The 25,876-nt window shown below is 57.9% G+C and overlaps 10 protein-coding genes across 10 annotated transcripts; 4 read left to right on the forward strand and 6 right to left on the reverse strand.

Moving 5' to 3' along the window:
- Nucleotides 1-64: 64 nt before the first annotated feature.
- BDY17DRAFT_122011 (major facilitator superfamily domain-containing protein) lies at nt 65-1,658 on the reverse strand. Its single transcript, XM_033729316.1, has one exon. It carries the CDS (start codon nt 1,557-1,559, stop codon nt 129-131), a length of 1,431 nt encoding a protein of 476 aa, XP_033590712.1. The 5' UTR covers nt 1,560-1,658; the 3' UTR covers nt 65-128.
- A 1,569-nt stretch (nt 1,659-3,227) lies between these two features.
- BDY17DRAFT_249493 (uncharacterized protein) lies at nt 3,228-8,385 on the forward strand (the record flags this gene model as incomplete). Its single annotated transcript, XM_033730980.1, has 8 exons — nt 3,228-3,338; nt 3,396-3,436; nt 3,491-3,688; nt 3,750-3,961; nt 4,028-4,132; nt 5,321-5,406; nt 5,920-8,087; nt 8,154-8,385. 8 exons carry the CDS (start codon nt 3,228-3,230, stop codon nt 8,383-8,385), a joined length of 3,153 nt encoding a protein of 1,050 aa, XP_033590713.1.
- A 225-nt stretch (nt 8,386-8,610) lies between these two features.
- BDY17DRAFT_323017 (fungal-specific transcription factor domain-containing protein) lies at nt 8,611-11,611 on the reverse strand (the record flags this gene model as incomplete). Its single annotated transcript, XM_033736928.1, has 12 exons — nt 8,611-9,257; nt 9,316-9,503; nt 9,571-9,646; nt 9,701-9,761; nt 9,813-10,037; nt 10,103-10,125; nt 10,186-10,651; nt 10,712-11,073; nt 11,143-11,287; nt 11,350-11,361; nt 11,447-11,462; nt 11,532-11,611. 12 exons carry the CDS (start codon nt 11,609-11,611, stop codon nt 8,611-8,613), a joined length of 2,301 nt encoding a protein of 766 aa, XP_033590714.1.
- On the reverse strand, nt 11,526-12,979 carry BDY17DRAFT_122140 (uncharacterized protein). Its single transcript, XM_033729318.1, has one exon. It carries the CDS (start codon nt 12,790-12,792, stop codon nt 11,983-11,985), a length of 810 nt encoding a protein of 269 aa, XP_033590715.1. The 5' UTR covers nt 12,793-12,979; the 3' UTR covers nt 11,526-11,982.
- Nucleotides 12,980-14,308: 1,329 nt separating this feature from the next.
- BDY17DRAFT_295097 (uncharacterized protein) lies at nt 14,309-16,405 on the forward strand. Its single transcript, XM_033733245.1, has one exon. The coding sequence runs from the start codon at nt 14,693-14,695 to the stop codon at nt 15,983-15,985; it is 1,293 nt and encodes a 430-aa protein (XP_033590716.1). The 5' UTR covers nt 14,309-14,692; the 3' UTR covers nt 15,986-16,405.
- On the reverse strand, nt 16,092-17,002 carry BDY17DRAFT_122243 (uncharacterized protein). Its single transcript, XM_033729319.1, has one exon. The coding sequence runs from the start codon at nt 16,849-16,851 to the stop codon at nt 16,198-16,200; it is 654 nt and encodes a 217-aa protein (XP_033590717.1). The 5' UTR covers nt 16,852-17,002; the 3' UTR covers nt 16,092-16,197.
- Nucleotides 16,883-21,148, reverse strand: BDY17DRAFT_122252 (uncharacterized protein). The gene is made up of 2 exons (XM_033729320.1): nt 20,784-21,148; nt 16,883-20,681 (listed from the first exon to the last, which is right to left on the reverse strand). The coding sequence occupies exons 1-2, from the start codon at nt 21,059-21,061 to the stop codon at nt 17,153-17,155; spliced, it is 3,807 nt and encodes a 1,268-aa protein (XP_033590718.1). The 5' UTR covers nt 21,062-21,148; the 3' UTR covers nt 16,883-17,152.
- Nucleotides 21,149-21,269: 121 nt separating this feature from the next.
- BDY17DRAFT_295099 (uncharacterized protein) lies at nt 21,270-22,553 on the forward strand. Its single transcript, XM_033733246.1, has 3 exons — nt 21,270-21,332; nt 21,391-21,601; nt 21,678-22,553. Exons 1-3 carry the CDS (start codon nt 21,305-21,307, stop codon nt 22,525-22,527), a joined length of 1,089 nt encoding a protein of 362 aa, XP_033590719.1. The 5' UTR covers nt 21,270-21,304; the 3' UTR covers nt 22,528-22,553.
- On the reverse strand, nt 22,554-23,501 carry BDY17DRAFT_295101 (uncharacterized protein). Its single transcript, XM_033733247.1, has 2 exons — nt 23,294-23,501; nt 22,554-23,233 (listed from the first exon to the last, which is right to left on the reverse strand). The coding sequence occupies exons 1-2, from the start codon at nt 23,397-23,399 to the stop codon at nt 22,620-22,622; spliced, it is 720 nt and encodes a 239-aa protein (XP_033590720.1). The 5' UTR covers nt 23,400-23,501; the 3' UTR covers nt 22,554-22,619.
- Nucleotides 23,502-23,595: 94 nt separating this feature from the next.
- On the forward strand, nt 23,596-25,848 carry BDY17DRAFT_122327 (MFS multidrug transporter). Its single transcript, XM_033729322.1, has 3 exons — nt 23,596-24,161; nt 24,245-25,208; nt 25,274-25,848. The coding sequence occupies exons 1-3, from the start codon at nt 23,790-23,792 to the stop codon at nt 25,684-25,686; spliced, it is 1,749 nt and encodes a 582-aa protein (XP_033590721.1). The 5' UTR covers nt 23,596-23,789; the 3' UTR covers nt 25,687-25,848.
- The last annotated feature ends 28 nt before the right edge of the window (nt 25,849-25,876 follow it).

The following is a 25,876-nucleotide window of genomic DNA, read 5'->3' on the forward strand; positions in this document are numbered from 1 at the left end:
AGGATCGATGAGGCGAGGCCTAAGGAGGTGTATACGGCGAGCGCCTCTATTTGTGTGTTGCCATAGCTACTACACGTAGCGTCCGTCTAATATCTCGTGATAATGCAAGTTCAGTAATGAATGCAGACTCAAGCCGCGCCGTTCTTATCCAGCAGCTGGCGCGCAATCTTGCTCTTCGCCCGTATGCGCGGACCGTAGAACACCAGGATCCAGGGCACGACGGTGAGAACGAGGGAAACGCCGCCGAGCAGGCTGCCGGCGCCCTGATACGTCAACGTGCGGAACATGGTGCCGACGAAGATGGGGAAGGCCCCGGCGGCCATGTTTCGGCAGAAGCTTTGGGCGGCCAGCGCGGACGAGGCGTAGATGTGGTAGATGTCGGCTAGGTAGTTGAAGACGGCGAGGTAGATGCTGAAGACGCCCATGGTCGCGCAGCCGATGCCGAGCGTCGGCACGATCCAATGGATGTGGGAAAAGGAAGTCCAGCCGTACCAAAAGCTACCGATGGGGAGGAGCGCGGACAGTACGCAGCTGAAGCACAGTCTGCCCTCGGGCGTGGAGAGCCAAGGCCGCCACTTTTCTGGCGCCATCTTGCGGGCGGCGATTTCGCCGTAGATCGCGATGAAGGTACTGATGATGGCGGCGATCGTGATGACGGAGAAGATGGCGCCGACCTGGGCAATGTCAAAGCCATACCGGGTCTCGAAGATCAAGGGTATGGCGCTGAACAGCAGATATAAGCAAGCCCAGGCGAAGGTGGCCCAGAGGCTGAAGAAGAACACTACGGGCTCCGTGAAGAGCAGTGTGAACGGGCGGACGATGCTGGTCTGGATCATTTTTAGCAGGCCTGCTCTCTCCTCGTCGGATGCCACTTTGAATCGCACACGTTGTGCGGTGGCATTTGCGTCTCTCTCCTCGCCGGCCTCGGGTGACATCAAGACGCCGTAGTAGCCGGCCTTCTCGAGCTGCACAAACCATTTGTTGAGCGCGATCGCCTTGCGGGAAAGTAGGATCGAGCCGCGGGACTCTTTGAAGAACACGATAATCACCAGTAACAAGACTCCATTGGAGATGACTTGAACGCGGAAGATCCATCTCCAATTCAAATGCTGGGCAATGAATCCGCTGCAGAGAGGGCCGACACCCACACCCCCTACGGCGCCACCAGCGTAGATGGACATGGCCCAGTTTCGGTCTTTTGCATGGTAGAAGTCGGCAAGCACTCCTCCGATCATGGTGCTGAAAGTGCTCGCAGCGCATCCGACGAGGAACCGAGCGGCCAGCATCCCGCCAAAGTTGGGAGTGAGGGCGCACGTGAGTTGGAAGAGCACCAACAAGGCGCCGCTTATGACGAAGACGGGTTTGCGACCATTGATCTCGCTGAATGGCGCGAGGAACATGGGAGCGACGGCAAAGCCACACGTAAAGACGGTGATGCCGACTTCGAAGGCGGGTTCGCTGACGTGGAATTCGCGCTCCATTTGGGCTGCTCCAGACGCGTACGCTCCGGCGGAGTAGGCGATGATGCCGGTGCTGATGCAACCGATCCATGCCATCATCACCTTCCCTGTTAGTTTTCACGGTCAGCAATGCTTTCGTCTCACTCTGGATGTTGGGTAGACAAGTCCAGTGCTTTCAGTATTCACGTGACGGGGTATCTTACTTTTTCGGGACCACTCGAAGGGATTCTGATATTTTCGTAAATCGGGACATGGCGGCGGCGGCTGCCGGGTCTCTGCGTCGGTTGATGATGGCTGCAGTATCGCGGTTGATTGAGGAATGGCGGTATCAAAGGTGAGATAGTGCCACGTGATGTCGTCCTCGGGGCCGACTGCTTCGCTAGCAGAGTCCTCGGCGGTCGTGGCCTTGAAGTCCTTCTCTTCTCGAGAGTTCTTGGAGCTGAGAGGAGTTTCCAGGTTTGGTGGAAGCGTTTTCATCGCGACGTCCGCCTCCCGTGGGAATTCCATTGCCGCCTGCGTCTGTGGTCCGTACAACGCTCACACGCGAATGTACAATCATGCACAGAGAGACCGCACTGTCATTGTCATGACGATAGAACGCGACTCCAGAGTTGCCGGTGCATTAGGGGATGTGATGTACCTGCGCCATGTATGTCACATCCGTCGCTGGCCCGCGAATGATCCGGGGGCAATTTTATTCCCGCTATCCCCGCAAAGGGCGTAGCGTGGCAAACACGATTCTGACGAGTTCTGGAGAGCAGGGTCCATGACCCCACGGGGTGGATGTACGAGCATTCTGTTGTTCAGACAGCGATCCTACGGGGAAGGAAGGCAAGCAGGTGTTCGTGCATGGCTGATCCGATGGGAGAAAGCAACCCGCACAAGTCGATAGCCATGCTTACGGTGTTCGTACAGCGCCAGCCCTGTATCACGGGCTCCGGCGGCTACAGTTTAGAAGGCAACGAACGGATCTTTTGTTGTCGAGGATGTCTGCTTATAGACAGACCCTCACGAAAGTACAATTGAGCACGCGACGTGTTGTCGTCCTCGTAAAACGTGCGCTCCATGTGCCTGCACGTTGCTCGAGTTCGGCGACTCGGGCTATCTGTGCTCTGATATGAAAGGCCTACCTGCGATAGTTTCCCTCTTCTATCCCACATCTTGCTTGTCTTCTCTCATCTCGCTACCTCCCTTCTTTCATGCCGACCGGGTACATGTACGGCGCGTGCTCTCGTGTTGCTCGAGTCCAAAGGGCCTTTGACGATTGCAGATGCTGCTGCACGGGCTGCTACCGCGTCCCACTCTCCGGTGCCATGCGAGCAGCCGGATTCCACCACTCGGCCGCCACGGTATCGCGAGTCTTCATCTCCCAGAACCCACGATCACCGACGCGTCGCATCGCCCACCATTGAACGATGAAGATGCCCGCTGTCCGCTCTCTAACCTTCCTCGTCACGTGGCTCTTCTAATCATTTGTCCTCGGCCTGCTGCTCCAACGCAATGGCGTGCTGAAAAGCTAGACCACATGAGGTAATGCAACCTACAATTCCTCAATTCTCCGCTGCCCCTCCAGAGCTCTTTCCGTGGCAAATCTGATTACCATTGAACCCTCGTTTGACGCCATACCCTTTGCCCCACCTTTCCACTGTCAACAATTTATCATCAACCTCCAAAATTTGCCTTCGCACATCGCTCTTTCCCCTCCACCTTCACACCACACAGCTCTCTTCAAACTCCACTGCACTCGACACATCTCGCATAATCACCATGGCAAGCGAATCCCGTCCTGCTCCCCTTCGCCTGGGCTACACTGCCCCCAACTTCCAAGCCGAGACCACCCACGGCCCCATCGACTTCCACGAGTTCATCGGCAACAACGTAGGTCTTGCAAGCACGATAAGACCATGCACCAACATTTGCTGACCTTTGCGCCAGTGGGTCGTGCTCTTCTCGCATCCCGAGGACTTTACGCCGGTGTAAGAGGCATGCACGTCACCGTTTCTCGCACGGCGCTGACCACGAATCCATAGCTGCACCACGGAGCTCGGCGCATTCGCCAAACTCGAGCCCGAGTTCACCAAGAGAGGGGTCAAGCTCATCGGCCTCAGCGCCAACACGATTGAGAAGCACGGCCAATGGATTGAGGACATCAACGAGATCTCCGGCAGCAAGCTTAGCTTCCCCATCATCGGTGACAAGCAGCGCCAGGTCGCCTTGCTCTATGACATGTACGCATCCCAGAGTCTGTGTCCAAATGAAGCAGACACAGTTGTTCTGACTACTCGGCAGGATCGACCACCAGGACGCCACCAACGTGGACGAGAAGGGCATTGCTTTCACCATCCGCAGCGTCTTCATCATCGACCCCAAGAAGAGCATCCGTCTGATCCTCTCTTACCCCGCCAGCACCGGCCGCAACACCGCCGAGGTCCTGCGCGTGGTCGACTCGCTGCAGACCGGCGACAAGCACAAGGTTACCACGCCGATTAACTGGCTCCCGGGTGAGTGGTCGCACTGCTTTGTAATGGCACGTCTCATTGAGCTCGATGGCTAATTCTTGTTCATAGGTGACGACGTGATTGTGCACCCCAGCGTCAAGACCGAGGATGCAAAGAACCTCTTCCCCAAGATGACCATCGTGAAGCCCTATCTCCGCTTCACCCCGCTGCCGCGTGACCAGACCTCTGCGGCTGTGTGACTCGATTGGACATACCGGACCGTGTGGGAAATGGAGTGGGGCAAGGTTGTGGGCGACGCTGGATATTGAGCCAAAGACTAGCTGCGGCTGCATCTGCAGAGCCGGGGAATTTGCAAAGCGAGGGTATCTTGGATCTCCCATGAGCGTGATAGAGCTGTTAGCAGAGGACCTCATGATTCATGCACACCAGGCTGCATCCCTGCTTTCCACCCGCCCTGCCGTCAGTCTCTCGTTGAGTACGAAATTCGGGGTCGAGCTGTCTGCAATCCTGGTTGGACGACCCCTGTCGGAGGGCAATTGATTTGTTATGTATTCTCCGCATCTCAACGATGGAGGTGTGGGGCTCGGTAAGATCGACCAACCCTGCCGAATCGCCCTTGCATTTCGACGCCAAGGCCTGATATGGAAGACGGGAAAAATTCCAGTCTACATCACACCACACTCCCTCGCGTGCCCTCGTGTGTATCGCGACTCGAAACCCAACCGGCGGCGGCAATCTAACGAGACTCTCAAAGCCCGCGTGGCTTCGACACCAGCATTGCTATCTCAAAGGTATGTAAGCGTGTGGCGTTCTTGCTTGCCAGCAGCGGGGATTTGAATGGGCGTTCGCTTGGATCAATGGATTCTCCGGCAGATTGGCATCGCGCGCTGCGTGCATGCTGCATGAGGACCTCTACTCTTCGCGAGGTAATCTTGGGTGCCGCACCTCCCCGAGACTAGCCAGCATCGCGGCTGGGCCGGTGGGAGTCGTTTGCACGCGGACACGCCTCCGGAACCTCTGCTGCTCCCATCCATCCTGCCCGCTTCCCCGTCCTTGATCACTCCGTTTGCATCGTCTTTTCTTGCTCTTTCCCCCCCTCTATCCCAACATTCCACTCGTATTCTTAATGAACATCACTACTCTCGAACCGATCGGCATCTCGCTGACCTCAGATGGCCTCCACTCTAGGTGTCTCGCCAAGCACTGTCCACATACCCGGCGGCCACTCTCCGGATGATCTAACACGTCACTCCTTCAACAAGTCGCAGCAGACGATCGCCGGTCCTGGAGGCTCATCTTGTTCAAGCAGCGCCGTCCCGTCACAGTATCAACAAACCCATCCGTCCAAGTATCCTAAGCCACTCTCGAGCAGAGTCGTCGTCACCAGCAAACGCGTCAGAGCCGAGTCTAGCCCGTCTCAGGCCATATCCATCGACTCGTCGACACCACTCCCACCCGGCTCGACATCTGCGACACCTGCCAGGGTAGTTTCGAGTCCAGTCTTGGGATCGACAGATGCGCGAGACACCGGCACAGCACGTCTGAGACCGAAACATATCCCGATCGTGATACCGGAATATGAAATCCTGACAAACCCGACGACCGCATCACGATCCGGTTCTTTTTCATCCTGGCTTTCCAATGAGGGCGTACCTTTGACTGCATCGGAATTCCTAGCAAGTATCAGCCAACGCTCGTTCGACAGCTCCCCTCCCAGGCACGTCGAGATTCAAATCCCAAGTTTCGCACAGCCCGTGCTGAAGCAGTGTAGCAGCACTTCTCCAAGAGTCAGCTCAACTTCGACTGGGCCAACGGCATCTGGCGATAGGGCCAACGTTGTTGACCGAAGAGATAGTATGGATTCCAGGACGCCTGTGGTCGCCTCGAATCAGGGCAAGGCAGCCAATGGCAGCTTTCAATCATATTATACCACTGCCAACAGCAGTCAATCCAGCCTGGGTAGTCATCAGGAGGACTATGAGTCTACTTCTGAGGTTGAGTCGGGCTACGAGGATGATGCCGGCTCGCATGTTGCCTCACAAACCACTGGCGCAGCGCATCCCGGCCATTCCCACACCACGTCCACTCCTCTGATGTCCAACATTGCAGGTCTGGCATGCACTACTCACCGCACCACGGGCCAGGAACCCCATCCCCTCGTGGGTGCCACCACTACCATCCTGGGGGACAAGCTCTACGTCTTCGGCGGTCGCAGACTCTCGAGGATGAAGCCGCAGCTGACATCGAACTTGTACGAGCTTGACCTTCTCAAGCGACATTGGACGAAACTAGAGACCGGCGGTGACATCCCGCCGGCGCGATATTTTCACAGTGTATGCGCGCTTGGAGACACAAAACTGGTCTGCTATGGAGGGATGTCGCCGTCTCCCGCTGCGGTCGAAAGCAACGGCGAAGCTCCGCCGGAGGTGATTGTGATGTCCGACATTCACATCTTTGACGTCCCTACCAAGACCTGGATGAAGATCAACACGCCCGACCCTCCTCAAGGACGATATGCGCATTGCGCCGCCATTCTCCCATCCTCGGCAGTCTTTGCGTCAGCGAGTGCACCACTCTCCGGTATACATCACAATTTGCCGGGCGGCAACCCACACCAAGGATCGCTGGGGGTCACGCTTGACGGTGCTGGGGGCGCGGAAATGGTCGTCGTGGGTGGCCAGGACAGCGCGAACCACTACATCGAGCAAGTCAGTGTCTTTAACCTCCGGAGCCTAAAATGGACCGGAACCACTAGCATGGGACGCAGTTGCGGTGCATATAGGAGCGTTGTGACTCCGCTCACGACGTTGAGTGCGTCCCAAATCGGTGGCGGTCCACATGCCAAGAACGAACTGGACGAAGATGATGACGAGCCGACGACGGTCGGCTCTGGCTCTCCGATGCTGATCTATTCGAATTACAACTTCTTAGACGTCAAGTTGGAGTTGCAAGTTCGTCTGCCTGACGGTACCTTGACGGAGAAGAAGATGCAGACCAACGTGTCCCCGCCTGGCTTGCGATTCCCAAACGGCGGTGTCCTAGCAAATCACTTTGTTGTGTCGGGCACTTTCTTGACATCGTCGAAACAAGAGTACGCTCTCTGGGCACTCGACCTTCGAACGCTGACCTGGAGTCGCGTTGATGTCGGCGGGGGCATCTTCAGCCGGGGCAGTTGGAACAGAGGCGTGCTCTGGAGTCGCCGCAACACTTTTGTGATTCTGGGGAATCGCAAGCGCAGCTTGGTGGATGATTATAACAATCGCCGCATCAACTTCTCCAACCTATGTCTGGTAGAGTTGGAGATATTTGGCATGTACGACAATCCGCGACGGACCTCTCCAATGTCGGGATTCGTGTCGGGAAGCACGCCATTCTCTCCCGAAGAAAGTAGTGTCTGCGCTGTTGGAAGGACACTCTCACCTGCTGCTGAGGATCTGGGGCTTGCATCGATGAATGTCAGTGAGCTGGCAGACATGGATTTCCTCGCAATCGACGGTACTCGGATTGCCGTCAATTCCAGACTGATCGCGAGGCGATGGGGCCCTCACTTTACAAATCTACTCAAAGAATCGCTCGCCATGTCTAACGAGACGGACACCGCGACCTTACGACCCAGCGTTTCCGGCCACCCATCCCGCAATTCCATCGTCACCATCACTCCCTCCGTGACCTCGACCAACACCACCCTCACAGCCAATTCAGCATCCGAAGTCTTCGATCCGCGATCCGCACCACCCATGTCCCGCCCACGACTCTTCTACCTCCCGCACACGGCACCGACCCTACAGGCTCTCCTCCATTACCTTTACACCTCCACCCTCCCCGCAGCTGGGAACCCTCTCGCCACCCCTCAGATCTTCTGCTCACTCCTCCAGCTCGCGCGTCCATACAAAATCGATGGCCTACTCGAAGCCACCTTAGAACGCCTGCACGAATTCCTCGACGGCGCCAACGCCGTCGCCTTGTTCAACGCAGCCGCCATGGGCGCCGGAGGCGGCGAAGGAGTCCAGTTCGCCCCATCCTCCGCCACCTTCCGGGATAGCGCGATCCCGCTCCGCGGCGCCAGTCTCGACGCCACGTCTATCGTCAACGGCGGCAGCACGAGCAGCAACAACAGCAGCCGCGCCACCTCCGCCCTGCGCATCGACACCGACATGGCGAACGGCAGGTCCACGCGCAACACCCTCCGGCCGCACGCGCCGTTCGGCCAGTCCGCCGCGCTGGCGGAAGACAGCGACGACGAAGTGCCCGACAGCGCCAATACGGATACCAGCCTTAGCGACTTCGAGAGCAGTTCGCGCGGCGGCTTGCTGTCTGCTCGCACCGAGAGGCAGGCCGAGATTTGGCGGGGGACGTTGAGTGCTGTTGTTGGGTTGCAGAAGCGGGGGTTGAGGGGGTTGATGGAAGGGAGGAGGATTAGGGAGAGGGGGGTGCATGAGGGGAAGGTTGGGCTTGGGATTGCGTAGCAAAGTGAGTCCAGACGTATGTTTGCACGGCGTGCAATAACGGAAAAAGGTTGGGCGGGGACTGCGTGCTGCACGTTAATGCCGGTTGTTGCCCGCTGCTTCCAACGACTTTTGTAGCGACTTAGATTCACCCGCTCTCCCACGAGTCTTTGCAGGTATCGACGACAGATCTTCAATGAGACCATGCCACTAATCGCGCTCTATAATGCGTGCTGCACTGACACTCTATTGATAGTAATAATCCGGTCCCCCTCCTCCACCTCCACTTCCCCCTCCTCCCTCTCCACCACTCCCGCCAGACGCCCAGGGCCCAGAGAGGCCAGGGGAAAAGGCCTCGTGCACCAAATTCCGCAAGTCCTCGTGCGCGGTGTAGTGCTCGATTTGCTGCTCCTGGTAGTCCATCGAGCCAAACGCGCTACTCGGCCCGGCATGGGCGCCAGCACTGGACTCCTGCTGGCCTTGCTGCTGCTGCTCCCCCGCCTCACCCGCCGCATCGTCCGGCGACAGCTCCTCTTCCTTTTCGTAGTTGGATCGAATAGTCGACTGCCTACTGACTGCAAACGCCGTCGCAGACGGCACATGTGAGCGCGAAGAAGCAGCGGCAGCGGTAGCGTGGTGGGGCGGGAAGGGGTTCTGCAAGAGAGAAGGGGAGGACGTACGCTCCAGCCCGTCTTGGGAGAAGACGCGGCGCACGAGGTCCTGGAGGACGCGGCGGCGCACGACGTCCGAGTGGCAGTGCGATTTCTCCGCCAGGATGGCGGCTGCTTCTTGGCAGGCGGTGAAGTCTGCTTCGGCGGAGTAGCCGATTGCTGAGAGGGTGCCGGATTGGCTGCGGAGGAGGGTCGTGCGGTAGAGGGGTGTTAGCGCGGCGACTGGGAGGGTTAAGAGTTAGCGTGCATCTTTGCTGCTGGGGTACAGTATTGCACGTACTGAAAATTGTGCAGGGCGGGACGGCTGGGTTGGCGTTCAGGAAGGCGCAAGCGCGTTTGTACGTGCTCATCACGCGGAGGAGGCCTGCGGCGGCTTCGGTGGCGATCTGGAGGGATAGGGCGAACTGGGGATCGGTGCGAGAGAGCGTGACGCCGGGGCGGTGGATGAGCCAGCGAATATAGTAGTACCTGTGTGATGCCAGTGTTAGTGGCTGATTGCCTGCCCGATGAGGCTGCATATCCTGATGACACTGACAGTATTTGCTCGTGGGCGTAAGAGGCGAGGATGGCCAGTTCAGCAGGATCCTCAGTATCGGGATCGGGGATGTCGTCTGGAAGACCATCAGTCAAGACTCGACGCGCAGGAACTGATGCACTCGACTCACCAGGCGTCTCTTCGAAACTAAAGTCCAGCTGATCAAGCAAATGCTCGCAGCAGAGACGATTCTCGTGCACGTCAGCGCGGGCTTTACGGCGGTCAGGTTGAAAATGGCCTACCATCTGCTCGATGCGAGTCGACGCATGCTTTCTTTTGTTGTGCGAGTAGAGGACGTCCAGAACGCGGGACAGGATGCGGGAAAGCCTGCATACTGAGACGAAGCGGTGGATCTTGCTTCGGCCCGGGATAGATTGCCGGATTTCGGTGGTGGTGAGCTGCTCGTCGTCTACGTCTGTAGGCTCTAGGACGGTGATGTCCACCTCGTGCAGAGCCCGCGGTAGGCCCTAGTGATAAACGTGAGCGATTTGACAAACAAAGGGCTACAGAGACGCATAAGGGCCGCGCCTACCTCGACGGAACTATTGAAAAGATCTACAGCTCTTTCGTCAGTCACATGATCCCCGACAGCGAAAATTGCCAGGCCATACGTACGCAGCATGAAGACACACCAAAACACGCGCCGACGCATCTCGGTCTCCAGAGGATTACCGGCAAAAGCAGCGCCGTCGTGATGCAGTCCGCACTCCAGCGCCTTCGTATTAGCCATGGCACTCACTCGCATCGCCTCACTCCGCTGCCGCAGCAAAACCAAAGCGTAGGAGTGTAGAGCAAAGGTTTGCAATCGAGACAGGCCATCTCTTCGCGTGTGCAGGGCCGTGTAGAAGCAGCGGACTCCAGTCTGCAGGCCGCGAATCTGGTTTTGGGTGCGCTGCTCGAAGGTCACCTGGAAATTGAAGCAATGCCCGATGGAGAGGGTGAGATAGAACTGCGCCAGGACCTCGTAATAATCGATGCCGATGCTCTCGAGGGAATATAATTCGTCGACGACTTGCACGAACGTAGGTCGGTGGAGGATGGGGAAGATTCGCTCGGTGAACTTGAAGAAATCGTCGAAGACCTGTGATCATAATGTCTGAGTGGGAGTCACTTTCTGTGGACAGAGAGTTACCGCGCGTACCTTGTCGACCGCCTCTCGTGGTGGTAGGTTGGTAGGGACTACCTCCCACAGCAATTGGTCTGTCGCGGCGAGCGCACGAGCACGGGAGAAGTCGTCGATACTAAACAAGCTGTAGTAGTCCTGGTCGGCAGGCTGGTCGTCGTCCATGATTTCTTGTAAAATCCTGGCGGCGAACCCGACGCCGGAGGAGGGGCCCATGTAGCGAGTGAAGCCATCTTCGTCAATTACATGCGTGCCGAGCTCCTTCAGGACGGTCCAGTCGGGCAGACTTCGCTTCTTCGGATGGCCGCCGGGACTCTGCGAGGAGGAATCGATGCTCTGGAGCCGCGCCTTGCCATACGGACTGTTCCTCGAGTCCGATGCTTTCACTAGAGTCAACATGGAACGGTGCACGATACTCTTTGTCTCGTTGAGGCAAGGCTGCGACTGACCTTGCGGCGACCAGGCGGAGTCGCGCTGGCCCTCGAGCTGCCTGATGCGCTCCTCTAGATATTGCACGTAGGAGCGAGGGGTGGAGTGCTTCGACAGGCGGGCACGCGTCTCGCAGGGGAGGTTGGCGCGGCGACAATTACCGCACTGCACGATGATGACGATTAGCTGCACATGCTGAGGTGGAAGGTAGCGGAAGGAGCATTTACCGGACGTTGGCCCTGATGAAGCGAATCACATGATCAGTATGGAAGGCTCGCGCGCGCGCAACGGTCAGCACCGGGGGGGTTGGGTGATGATGTATACATCGCACTTGATCTTTCTGCAGCGCCGAGTCAGTGGGAAGGGTAGGTGCAGGCGTGGTGGGGGAGGGGATGGGTGGCAGCCTTACTTCCACCGACAACGGTCGCAGACTTGCACAAACGGCGAGGGGACGGTCAGGTTGCCGCGGCCCTGCGACTGCTCGGCCATTTCATTTGCCAGCAGAGGGACGAGGGTGACGCGGACGGGGAGAGGAGGGGGATGGCATTGGGTGCGTATTACGATGGAGGGTTCAATGGCGTGTGTCGCCAACTTTTCGCAGAGGCATATCTAATCTCCTCAACTCCGTGACTGCGACCCTCTCCGCCCGAACACCAAGAAGTCGACGCTGCCAGTCCTCTGCGAGGCTCGCGCCAAGCCACGGCGGTGCGGAAGCGCCACACAAACTGCGCGCCTGGACTCTGCGTCGACCGTGTCAAGCCACAGTCGGCTGCCGCGCGACAGCAAGGCCATGCTCGACGGGTGGCAGGGTGAGCAGTGGTGTCGTGGTGCGCGGTCCTTCACTGTTTTTAAGGTTTCATTCACGCCGAAGCCCCGAAGGCGGCAGGTGCGAAGCACTTCGGCCTGTCGGCAGCTCGGGGCCGCCTTGCGCTTGCCTGATTTGCTGACGTCAAACGTCCGGTAATAATAGCTCGCGCCCTGAGCAAAAAATCACAGTATTGCGCCATCCAACCATGCACTCGGCAGCCGGCAGATCTGCCTCTGATCAGCGTTGATATGAGGACTGTAAGAAACATCTGCATCTCGGGCGACACATGCCCGAGGAGATGAGCATCAGGGAGCGGTGCGGACCATGCGCTGCCTCGAGTCAGCAACCTGCTCATCTTTGCACATTCCTCCTGTGGTACTGCTGATGAAACGAGGAAAAATTTCATCCTTGACGCCTTGGCTGCAGTCTGGACTCCCACCGCCCTCGCCCATGACGCTGCATGGCGGCGCCGGCATGATTGCCATGGTAATACCTCGTAAGGCTGCCCGTCACTTACATCATTTCCCACCTGCATCTCAACCACGCCAAGAAAAGGAAGGAAAAATGGAAGGAGATTGATGGCTTCCACGATGATTCCACAGATCGATCCACGTTCTCGGAAGGCGCCACGCGGCGATCGTCCTCCGACCCACCATGCCATGCTGTTGGATCCTGCCAAAAGTATGGAATGAGTCCCTTTGCGCAGATCATCGCAGAACTCTCGGGCGCATCTGGCGACCTGTCCGCACAATTCTCGGGCGCGCCACACCACGCTACGCCACGGCCAGGGTGACTCTTGTGTCATGGGCAGACGACCAGTACAGTAAAGTCCCAACAAGGCAAGTGCAACTGGTATTCGCATGCATGATGGACTAGTGCTCCATCACTAGCCGCACACCAGGTGGATGAACGTTTTGCCTGAGGTGCTTGCACTGTGCTCTCTATACCACACAGTACCAGTGTACCTACAACGAGCTTTGGGAGAAGAGCTTACGTATGCCTCCCTCCTCCCTACGCTGTCAAGCCCTGGCTAGCGCCGAATGGAAGAGCCTGACGTCTGTATGACAGCTTCCAACTGCACGACGAAGCTCTGAATTTGCCATCGGACGCGCCATTTCTGCTCGCCGTCAGGGGGCCGGCATTGGATCACGTTATCAAGTATCAGTGCATAGTACTTGGTACCTGAAGCCACGGAAGCCACGAAGCCAAGCCGTGCGGCAAGGGCGCTGCCCTAACAGCATCAGACGAAGATGTGGCAATGTGGCGGGGAAGAAGGCAAAGTGGCCACCCAGGTGTGACGAAGGGGTGAGGCATACGTATGTCCCGTACGCGTAGGCAGCTCAGGTGCTGCATGTAGCCTCGTAGCCGTCTTTCGAGTCCATTGGCTTCGCGCCGGCGAGTGGAGAGTTAAGTTGCAGCGCGGTCGAGGTCTAGACTGTTCGAAAACTGCTCATATCCATCGCGCTGACGTCGCCATTCCGCAAAAGTTCGCCTGACTGGGGGCGTGTGCGCGTTGCCAGCAGCAGCGCAAGGTGGGGTGCAGACAACGATCCGCAATATCCGCCGCGCTAGGGCTTGCAGATGAGGCCGCGAGGTGGCGTTGATGCGTTCGGTCACGTTGCTTGATTCAGCAAGTAAGGCTTGTTGGGCTGACTCTTTTCCTTTTCTTCCTTCAAGCCATACCGTTCCACACCGGCAAGACTTGCTTGCAATCCACGTGTTGCCTCTACCACCAACTGACCCACACCCACGATCTACACAGTGTGGGCCGCATTGGACATCGCGCGCGCATTCATTCCATTCTCAGTCAGAGCCGGCGAGGGTTGGGTCGCATCGCACCCTCTCGATGTCCGTCACCAGGGTTCTTGAGCGTCAATGGACACACTTGTACTTCCGACCAACGCACTTGCTACATATGAGGTAATAAGCTTTGGTACCATGGTCGAGCAGCGCTCCACTACAGCAGCAATAGAGTTCGACAGGCTCATCAACGGTCGGACTCCACCAGCGACGCAAAGGCGCGAAGAGGTCCGCCGCCATGAGAACCTCGCTTCTGTGCTGCACTACCAGTACAGTGTACACCACGCACACGCTGCCTCCCTTCCCCTACCGTGAACAGCGACTCTTCGCTTGCTCTGGAGCTCCAGGGGTTGATGGGCGGTGCGGTAAAAGACGGAGTAAGGCATCAGGCTACGCAAGCTCCTGCCTCCTCATCATCCGTCTCATCTCCCTGCAGATGATAAAGTTCCACCCAGATCCAGTGGCTTGTTCGGCTGAGACAAGCTTTTACGGCGCCGGCTTTGCGGCCGGAGTTCAGGCGACGGTCACGCCAGCCCTTCGTACAGCTACATCATATCGCGCCGTTCCCCCCCCACCCACCCCTCTGCCCAACCAGAAGCTTTTGCCGGACATACACGATGCATGGGGCTCTTCTCTCATCTCACAATCAAACTTCGCCTCGGCAATTGGCTCCGGTGCGCCACAAAGCTTGTAGTTGACTCGTACTGGCTGCCAGGGTTGTCGACCTGCATGCGCTATAAATCCGCCGATTCGCGGCCGGCCCCCCGTGATCACGCGTGTGCGATTCTACTGTTTATTCTGCCTGCTGGCCCCCAAGGAATGCTGAATTCCCCTTGACCGCCTCCCTCCACGACATGGGCGGTTTCGCTGTTGCTGCTGCTGCAACACTTCCTTAGACATTCCTGGCCCCAACGTCCCATACCATCACCTTAGACACCCCAGCTCCAACAACATCGCTCCCAATGCCGGACCCGGAAGTCGACGGCAGTGTGCGGTCTTACCAGTTCGTCTCCGACCCGGAGTATAAGGAGAACCTGTCGGGGAGAGTCCGCGCTGCGTGCATTACATGCCGGCGCAAGAAGATCAGATGCAGTGGAGAAGTGCCATGTCAGACGTGTAAAGAGAGAGGGGTGGTGTGCGAGGGTCTGACGCAGCGCAAACGCCCCCACAAGGGAACGATCAAGGACAGTCGCAAGGCCCGCGATGCATCGGCCCACTCCCGGCAGGATTCCTCCAAGGCTTGGAGCACGGGCAACGGAAGGAAAAGCTCGGGGGACACGATGTCCGACGAAGGTACTGGCAACGAAGATCCATCACGCCACAGCTCTCGACGACCGTCGGTGAATCTCGAAAAGCTTCACGCCCTTGCTGGTGACTCCGGCTATGCCAGTGGGAAGCAGTCGAGCCCTGGCAACTCGAGCCCGGCCCTGGCTGCAACACATATGCGCACGTTCTCCCAGAGCGGGCCAACATCATTCAATGAGCCCCACGCTCCCAACCATGTGCGCATGAGGACGCTGGATTGGGCTGGGCCAGCCCGAAGCCGCCTGCAGAGCTACATAGGCGAGCTTTCGCCAGTCACTCAGCCACTTGCCTCCATCTCGTTGAACGGCTCGACAGACTGGTCGGAGGCGCGAGACAGAATGGACTGGTGGAGCAGCGACTCTAACAACGAAGACAACTCCAACAAGCTCCTCTCCGCCGCCCGGATGCTCGAGGCGCAGGCCCAGTCCCTACGCCAGCTTGCTTCGGAGCAGAACGGAGACGCAGAGGGTGATACTAGACGACGCACCGTCGTCCTGCCGCTGACCTCCGAGGACCGGAATGTTGCCCAGGACACCTTCCAATACTACTCGCAAAGCGCCTTCGACGATCTCGCCTTGCTCTCCGATCGTCCCCACGGCGCCGGCACAGGTCTCACGCCTCGCACTGGCCTCACGCCAGGCACCGGCCTTACGCCTTACGCGACGGACAACAACACCTCGTACTTTGACATTCCCTTCGAATACGGGAAGCACCTCTCACCCACGCAGGTGCCCGTGTCGATGCCGAGCGATCCGACTCGCGACACCCACGCATCAAAGGCGTCAGACGCGTGGCCGAACTACGCGACGAGCAGGAGCAGCGTGCAGCAGGGGCTCGACACTTCTGCGAGCGGCACCGCCGGCCTGGCGAAGTCGTGGACATTCCCACCACCCACCGGGTCCGATGCCCCTCGACGCTCCTTCGACCAGCACGCGCCGTGGCCTAGATGATTCGAGCCGATCACTTCCCATCCCTACCCTCCTCCCGGCGAGTGCCGGACACGACGTGGTCAGATTCGGACATTGCATAGTCAGCAGCAAGGCAACGTGAAGCGAAGCGCCGGCGCCGGCGCCGTCTCGCGGAACATTCCAGCCGCCAACAGGGATTGCAACATGTCGCGCCCGCAATTCCGGCGCACTCTCCTCAACGCCTAGCCTCTCAGTCACATGCAGGCCACAACGACAAAAGAGCAAGGGCATATAACCGCGTCGAAGGGCCCATGAAGGTCTCGGCCCCCCACAATCCCATCAGCAGCACAGACACACCTTCCTAATTCTGAAAAGATCGATACTGTACCTACGCTGGAGTTACCATGTCGGCGGGTCGGCGGAGCCAGGGGCGGGCGGGGGGGGCCAAAGGGGCCGCAAATGTACTTGTAATAACTTATGTCAGCGACCGGCAGCTTTAGCGATATTGGTTTCTTCGTCGTATCCGCGATGTTGTTTTCGTTTGACTTATCTGATTCGAAAAAGTTGATCTGAATGCAGGGTTCGCGACACGGTGGTAATCGTTGACTCAGGCTCCTCAGCCACACCGCCCGCATGCAACGCCCACGCTTCCCGCGCGAGCAAAAAAGGCTTGTTTTTCGCCCTGCATGGGGATGACTACAGTACCGGCCCCCAGCTTCGGAACGACGGAATTCTGCTTTGCGGGCAAGGGAGTGTCGATCAGTCGTTTTCCGCGGTCCAGCACGTCGGTCTGGATCTTTTGCGTCAGGCTGCGGCAATTTCTCGGCTTTTGCGAGGGCCCTGCGAGGACCCTGATTGCTGTGGTTTTGCGCGGGGAGACGGGGACCCGGTTTTACGACACTTGCCATCCCTCCCTCCGTGGGGATTGGACTGGCGGTTTTCTGGGTCGAGGGGAAGCGACACAATGGGAAGGGATCATCGCTCCGATAGCATGGGAATGCAAAAGGCAGGGATCGTCGGTGATGTCATCTGTATGGATAGGTGGTGCTTCGACGACCTTGCCTCACTCGAGTCAGACGAGGGCATGGGCTCCAGAAGACCGGGAGGCTCCATCGTGTTGATCGTCGTCTGCCGTTCTGTACAATATAGATTTCATGTATGCTCGACGTCATTGTCGTGTCGCTGTTCTCGGTATACGGCGTCGAGGGCTTAGCTCGAATCCTCGAGCACCTCAGGCTCAGGCTCATCCTCGACCTCACTCTCACTTCTCCGCGCAGCCCTTGTCTGCCTCTTACGTCGTCCCTTCGCCGTCCCTTTGCCACCGCCCTTCTTTTGGGACGCACCCGTGGCCACGACCCCTCCATCACCCACACCCTCACCCCGAGTCACGCCAGCATCCCCACCACGACTCTTCCTGGCCTTTTCCGCCATCCTTGTCAACGCACTCCCCATCCTCTTCGACCCTTCGCCCATCCTCTTTCTGGGAGCAAACGCGTCACCACCGCCGGCCGCCGACCTCTTCTCCGCCCCAGCCGCTCCGATCCCCACTCCACCCTCAAAGAAGGCCGTGATGTTACTCTGCGTCCCTTCGTCCGCACGGCGATTCATGTCCTTGATGACCGGTACGAGCACCTCGTCCGTCCGCTCCTGACTCCACCCAATCGTCGCCATGAGGAAGCTACGCAGTGCGTCCAAGTCCGGCACGCCCCACTGGAAGGCTTCAGGGTTCGAGTCGACTTCCGGCTCGCGGTATGCCACGTCCACTCTCGTGTCGGGGAAGCTAGGAGGCAGGAACAGCTTCGTGGCGTTCTTGCGGAACTTCTTGCGGAAGGCGTTGTTCGCGTCCGCGGACTTTGGAATTGCGTTCATCTGCACGCCGCTCCACCAGTCTTTGAATTCTTGGAGGGTGGGAAACTCGCTGATGACTTCCAAGGCCGTGACAGGGCCGACGCCGGGGAGGCCCTCGGTGTAGTCTGAGCCTAGAAGGTGAGCGACAGAGATGAGCTTCTCGCGCGTGAGGTCGAATTCCTTCTCGAGGTCGGAGGTAAGGTAGCACTCGACAAACTTGGCCTGGTTGAACATGTTTTTGTAGATACGCGTGCCGCCGAAAAGGAAGCAATCAGAGTCGTCGGTGACAATACCATCGACGAGCCCGAGGCGGACGAGTTCGGCGCACTGCGCTTCGGCTTCCATTGGGGCAGTGACATACGGTAGGCCGAAGAGGCGGAGAAGCTGCTGGCATTCCGAGATCATAATGTGCGTGACTTCGTCGGCGTCTCTCCTGTCTTTCTTTTGTTGATTGCGGAGCTGCTTCAGCTCCGTCTCGTAGTCGGCGATGTTCTGCGCCTGCGACTTGTTGTTCAGAGTGCTGGCGAAGCGCGCGTGCTCTTCTGCCTCGGTGGCAAGGTGTCGAAGGAGCTCTTCGTCTTCGGGGTCGGAGAAGTCGTCAAACTCCACCAGCTCTACGCCTTCGGGTAGTGACTCTTGGTGGACGAGGCCTGAAGCCGGTACGGGCCCGCTGGTAGACTCATGTTCCTCCTCGTCGCTGACGGATGCCGGGCGAGGTGACTTCGCGTTGTCTGGGATCGCCACGTCCTCGAAATCTGCAGATGGTGATCGTGATGCTTGTTGATCCTCTTGGAGACTGGCTTTCTTCTGCCGATCATCTTGACCCTTGTGTCGTTCGCCATCTCGCTCGTCTTCGCTCTCGCTCCAATCAAGCGGCTGTTCCACGTCTTCATTATTACCGTCTTCCATACGTGTGTCTAGCGGCAGGGCGGGCGGCGAGATTTCAGCAGTGGGGCTCGCTGCTGCTATTCCATTCTCCGGCTGTTCAACATGCGTTCCTGGGCTTCCCGCAACGCGTGCATCCGGCCGATCTCCATTCTCCATTGACGGTGGTTCAACCCGCACTTTGTCCGCCATGTCGCCCATCCGTATAGTTGGATCGAATAGCTGACCACCGTCTTGCTCACTGTCGTCAGCCTCAAGGTCGATAACCTCTCTCTTCTGAAACGAGGTATTATTCTCCTCGGCATCGAGATCAATAACTTCAGCAGTCTTCCTGATCGAGCCGCCATCTCCTCGATCATCGAACCGAAACTGCTCCCTCAGGCGCCTCGCCTTTTCCAGGTCTTCCTTCTCCAGCAGTTTCTGCTTCTGAAGGCCTTCCTCTACATCCGCAGAAAACCAAGGAGGCAAAGGCTCAGCACTCTTCTTCTGCTCCTTTTCCGCGAGGTCGGGATTGATGAAGCCGCCCGCAGCCTCCTCGGTTCGCTCTTGCATCTTCTTCTTGCCTAGCAAGGATGATCCCAAATCGAGTTTTTCGAAGGGTAGCGGCCCCGAGAATCCAGCCTGCTTTGCAATGCTCGTCGCCGAGGGTTTCGCTGGAGGAGCGGGCATTGGTTGTCGTTTCGGCGAGCTAGCTTTGCGTTTGGTCCTTCGGCTCTCTGCCAACGCGGCTTGCAGGTCCAGAGTGTCTCCATCGTCGTCATCCATGTCAACGGTGTTCTCGGCACTGAGCAGTCTTGGAACGCCAAAAGACGTGATTTCCCGGCTGTCAGGCGCAGAGTCGAATGCGCGCTTATTGACCATATTCGCGATTGCTCTGCCGCTGCCTTTTGGCAAGGGTAGAGCTTCAGGAGCGGCCGTCTGCTGGAACACTTCAACCATATCGTCGTCCTCGGCGCTTGGTGGAGGTGAAGGCTCCTCTTCTCCACGCGCTGGCCGATTTTGCTCAAGAGACATGGCGATTGCGCGGCGGAGATCTTCGTCATCTTCGCCTGCCTCTTCCCCATTTCCTTCATTAAGCATTTCTCCGTACAGCTCAGCGTTGCCGCTGACGTCCTCCCATTCCTCCTGGACATCTTCCGATGGCTCCTCAGGAACGAAGAGCGAATTCGACTCTGTCCTCGGCTTCGACTTTCTGGCTCCACCCGTTCGCCTTGATTTATAGAAGGCTCGCCTTTGTTTAAGCAACGGGTCATCGTTTGGTGATTCTGCTCTCGGCCGTTTCGGCAACCTGTTCAATCCCTCGATGGGCACGTCTTCGAACTCATCTTCATCCTCCCATTCCTCGTCTTGCTTCACGACAGGCGCAGGCTTGTCCAAATCAATGGCAGTCTCTTGCTTCGTGCCCTCGTCGCTGATCACACCCAGCGCCCATCCGCCTTCTACACCATCATTCTTCACCAAAACATACTCCCTCCCCTTCTCTCCCGCAACACGTCCGCCGCCGTTGAACAAAGCATCTCCGCTCTCGTTGAGGTGCATAAGTCTCTGCGTCAATTCGTTCCGCTCCGTAACTCGTTCAATCTGAAACTTCGAAAAAGCCATGCGATCCGGAAACATGTCGTCCAGCTGTTCCTTGGAGTGACCCATCCGTAATCTGCTTCTCAATCGCGCAGCGTTGAGAATATTATACCGATCGGAAGCGGGAAGGGAGACGAAAAAGGCAGAGTCGTAGTCGATCTTGGAGAAGTCATAGACGTTGATGTCCTCGCCCGTCTCGAATTGTCTCGCATAAGCCTGCAAGTCTTCCAACGACATGACGCGAGGATCGTTCGGCCCGCCCATCTCGGCCATGCTGACGTCAAGGTCGGGCAAATGGTATGCATCCTTCTTCTTGAACTTCCGACTCTGCTGTCGTTCCTTTTGGCTCATGCCAATCTCGTCCACGTACACCAAGGCATCGTCAGGTACCGCTTCCTCCTCTTGCTCCGCTGCTCGCTGGGGCCTACTCTTTCTCTTCTCCTCATCCTCCTCCGCCCGTCTTTGCATCTGCACCGCCAAAAGCTTCCCAGCCGTTCGAACAGCATCTTCCCGCCTGCCCTCCCTCCGCCTCTTCCTGTCACTGACCGTCTGCCTCTTCAACACCGGCGCACCCCCATCGAAGACAAACACCGGCTTGATACCAAAGAAGAGCAATTTGCAGATCCGGCGAAAGAAGCCGACGACGTGGCTGTTGCGCAGGGCGTTGCCTTCTTTGTCACGAACGGCCTTGAGAAACTGGTAGATCCAGATGCTGGCGTCGACGGCCAGGCGTTTGCGGTTGAGCGTCTCGAGTTTGATGGGGCGAGCGCATGGGTGCAGAATCTGCCATAGGCCGGTGACTCCCATCTTGCATGGGTGGGATGTACCGGCCTTGGAGGTGCAGTCGTGTGCGACTGTCGTAGATTGTGGAAGTCAGACGTGACTCGAACATGAAGTGGTGAAGGCGGGCGAATGATGATGTAATCAAGATCCGCCAAAGTTTCGCGAAAGTCACGTGCAACGTTCGCCCAAAGATAGGAAGCTTGGGCCGATCTCGGACGCATGTTGTGAATTTATTTGAATGTCCATTGCACCTTAACTCGACTCTTCATGGCTGCTGCAAGGACACTGAGAATAGGTCGGTGGTATTTCCGCGCGTGTGCTTGCCTCGACTTTACAAATTGACGTGTATACAGGCCTCATCCCAGGCGACGGCATTGGCCGTGAGGTCATCCCCGCCGGTCGACGAATCCTCGAAGCTCTTCCCGCCTCCTTGGGCCTGAAGTTCTCCTTTGTAGACCTCGAAGCCGGATGGCAGACGTTCCAGAACACCGGTGCAGCCCTGCCGGAGAAGACGGTGGATACGCTGAAGGCAGAATGTGACGGAGCGCTGTTCGGAGCTGTGAGGCAAGTCATCCATAGCCTCGACACGGAAGGGAAATGACATTAGACCTACAAGCTAACTCGACATCCTCCCCACCAGCTCCCCTACAACGCCGACAAAAGGCTACAGCAGCCCCATCGTCGCCCTCCGCAAACGTCTTGACCTGTACGCCAACGTCCGCCCCGTCAAATCCGTCGCGCCGACCCCTGCCTTCCCCGACCCCATTGACCTCGTCATCGTACGCGAGAACACCGAGGACTTGTACGTGAAAGAAGAGAAGACATACGACACGCCGAATGGCAAAGTGGCCGAGGCCATCAAGCGTATCAGCGAGCGCGCCTCGTTTCGCATTGCCAAGATGGCGGGTGAGATCGCAGTACGCAGACAGAATGTGCGGAACACGACCGGGGATGCGGTCGGCAAGCAAGCGATGGTCACCATCACGCACAAGAGCAATGTATTGTCGCAGACCGACGGGCTTTTCCGGCAGGCCGCTCGCGCCGCACTCGAGGCGCCGCAGTTCAAGAACGCTGGGGTGAAGATCGACGAGCAGATTGTGGATTCTATGGTGTACAAGCTCTTCCGCGAACCCAGTACGTACGATGTGGTCGTTGCACCCAATCTCTACGGTGACATCCTGTCCGATGGAGCAGCGGCGCTCGTCGGTTCGCTGGGCTTGGTACCGTCTGCGAATGTGGGGGATGGCTTCGCGATAGGGGAGCCCTGCCATGGCTCTGCGCCGGACATCCAAGGCAAGGGGATTGCAAACCCCATCGCGACGCTCAGGAGTGTGGCGTTGATGTTGGAGTTCTTGGAGCAAGAGGAGGCTGCCGCGTTGATATACAAAGCCGTCGATGGCAACCTGGCAGAGGGCAAGCTGTTGAGTCCGGATATGGGCGGCAAGGCAACTACGGACCAGGTGACGGAAGATGTCATCAGGCGGTTGTAGCTGAAGAAGATCCCAGATTAGAGTATTGAAATTGAAAGAATACTGTCTCCGGACTTCCTTTCTGGCGTAATTCATGGTCGTGAAGATCATCATCATTCCTTTCCAGCAGCCTGCTCCAACTTCTCAAGCTGCTCATTAAAAGACCGAATCAGCTCATCCAGATCCTCGGCATTCTGCACCTGCCCACGTCGCTTCATCTCCCTCTCCTGCCCAGAGACCTTCAACATCAAGCCTCTCGCACCCCCACTCGCCTCCTCGCCAAAGCTGGGAGCAGGAGCCAACTCGGCGCGCACAGCCTGCCAATCCGCACTCAAAGACGCCGCCGAAACCACCGACTTCCCATCGGCAGCGACATCGACAATAACGTAGCGCTCGCTGGAATCGCGCAGATTGGGGGAATTGTCGTTACTGCCTCCTCCCGCTTCCAGGGTGTCGAGGACGGCGGAGGTGAGGATGTCGGGATCGTCGTCGGAGAAGAGGTAGTGCACGGTGGGATGCTGGTGGTCGCTATTCGCCGGATCTTCGACGAGGGTGAAGAAGGGTTTGAAGTCGGGTGGGTGAGGAGTTTCTAGGGCTGCGGCTGCTTGCTCGTCCTCTGCATCGTCTGCTGGGAGTGCGGTAGTTGGAGGAGCGAGTGGAGCGGAGTAGAATAGATTCTCGTCAAAGGGAAAATTCATCTCGTTGTATGATCGACTGCCAGGTTGAGCTAAGGGATCGATTGTTAGTGGTGATGAATGATGTAGAAGGTTGCTAGGATATATCTCACGCTGGGTGGCACTTTGCAGTGCGTCGACTTGTCCGTCATCTTGTTTGCTGGTTTGCGCGTCGAGATCTGAAGAGACAGCATCTTTCGGAGGCTGCTCGATCGACATGATCCATCTTCGTCGAATGCAAAGTCTTTTAGTCGCCGTGCCATAGGTGGGCAAGGGAGGTTACGCGGGTGAGGTTGGTGGAGCCTGGGCTCCTTCTTATCGATAGGGAGGGCAGCGGGCTTGTTCATTGGCTGCATCGACCTCAGCTGGACAGACGTCACGGTTGTTAGGGCAGGATTGATGGGTACGTCGGCGACAATGATCGTTCAGGGTTTGGAGGGAAACAGCATAAGCGTGGGCCAACGTCGCATAGCAACGATTATCACGGATCGCTGACTGCAAATCATTCTTGCATAGCCTCCATCGTCCTTAGCTGCATGTTCTCCATCTCTGCGTGCTTCATGATTCTCATTTCCTGGACGAGAATTCCATCTCGGTTGAACGACAGCCATGCCTCCCGATCAACATGACCAAGACGGCAACGACACCGCCCCTTTGCTAGGCAGCAAGACTGCCCAACCCGTCGAGCAAGCGACCGACGCGGCGGCCGAGGAGGCCCAGCGCCAACAAGCAGAGGGCTATGGCACGCTCACATCCAACGAGCCGGCCTCCAGCGCCGATACCGATGCCTTGGAGCGACAGGACAGTCTCCAGGCGCGAGAGGCTCAAATAGAAGGGATGGCCGAGGTGCGCAAGCGCTTCGCCTACATCTTTCCCGCTGTCGCCATCGGCGTCTATCTCGGCGCCGCGGACCAGACCATAATCGTTTCTACGTACGGCAAGATCGGGACGGACCTGGATGCGCTGAACTTGACATCTTGGGTATGTACACGGCTGCCGCACTTCCACTGTGGCGAGAGCGAGCATTAACCCGCCGACAATCGACTAACGAACTTCAAACATAGATAGCCACGGCCTACTTCCTCACCACCACGAGCTTTCAGCCCCTTTACGGGAAGCTTTCTGATATATTTGGCCGAAAATCATGTCTTCTCATTGCGTACCTCATCTTCGGCCTCGGGTGTGTGTTGTGCGGCCTCGCGCAGAACATGGGCCAACTCATCGCCGCTCGCGCCCTGGCGGGTATCGGAGGCGGCGGCATGCCCGTTGTCCTCTCCATCCTGCTCTCCGATATCATCCCTCTGAGAGAGCGAGGCACTTGGCAAGGATATATCAATATCGTTTTTGCCCTTGGATCGGGTTCCGGAGCGCCGCTGGGGGGAATCTTGGCCGACTCCATCGGCTGGAGATGGGCCTTTCTGGCCCAAGGCCCGCTATGCCTCATCGCCTTCCTCGCAGTCTTATTCACCCTACACATTCCCAGGAAAGATGACACGGATTGGAAAGAGAAGCTCCGCAGAGTCGATTTTCTCGGCGCCGTCTTCCTCATCGGCGCCGTCTTCACACTCCTCCTAGCGCTGGACCGCGGGGGCAACGTCGGCTGGAAAGCGACCATCACCCTCGCCAACCTCGGCGCCTCCATCTTGCTCTTCCTCATCTTTTTCTACGTGGAACGAAAGGTCGCCAAGGAACCCTTTGCACCCGGCCGAATCATCTTCAACCGCAACCTCGTCGCCTGCTACACCTGCTACTTCTTCAGCAACGCCGCCTACCTCGCCACCCTCTTCTACATCCCCTTGTATCTGCAAGCCGTGCAGGACCTCTCGGCCGCCGCGGCGGGCTACCGCCTAATCCCCGGCATCGTCGGCTCCGTGAGCGGCAGTCTGTTCGGCGGCTTCTACATCAAGAAAACCGGCAAACTCTACTGGGTGACGCTGACATGCTTCATCGTCAACTTCATCGCGATGATCGCCATCGACCTCGTCACAGGGCTAGTAATAAGCAGCATCCCCCTCCTAATCGTAAGCCGTAAGTCTTCCCACCCACCATCCCCACCCTCATCACCACCAACCCTAACTTACCCCCCCAAAAAGTCACAATCCTAGGCTTCACAATAGGCCTAACAGTCACCACCCTCCTCATCTCCATCATCTCCACCGCCCCGCCCGCAGACCAAGCAATCGCCACAGCCTGCAGCTACCTCTTCCGCAGCCTAGGCGCAGTCTTCGGCATCTCCCTCTCCGCCACAGCCGCCAACCAGGCTCTGCGCAACGCGCTGGCCGCCAGCCTCCCACAGCTAGGCCTGAAGCCGGCCCGCGCGCTGGAAATCGCGGAGCGCGTGCGGTTGAGTCTGGAGTACTTGAAGGTGCTGGAGCCGAGGGTGCGCCAGGTGGTGGTGGAGTGCTATGCGCAGAGTTCGCGGGTGGCGTTCTGGGTGCAGACGGGGTTGTTGGTTGGGGCGGTGGTGGGGGGGTGGTTTGTGAAGGAGAAGGCGTTGAGTGCTTGAGATTGGCGTTGATAGATGGAAAGGCGGATCTAAAGAGCCTTGAGGGAGATAAAAGGGTGTTGCAGAATTCGCAAAGCGAATGGCGTCGGTTCATTTCGATACCTATATACAAATCTGCCCTACGCTCAGGGCCCGGCGGGGTGGATGTGTGTTCATATGTACACTGTGTACACTGGGAAGAACGAGTGCC

This window comes from Neohortaea acidophila, assembly GCF_010093505.1.
Source record: "Neohortaea acidophila strain CBS 113389 unplaced genomic scaffold BDY17scaffold_4, whole genome shotgun sequence".
Taxonomy (NCBI): domain Eukaryota; kingdom Fungi; phylum Ascomycota; class Dothideomycetes; order Mycosphaerellales; family Teratosphaeriaceae; genus Neohortaea; species Neohortaea acidophila.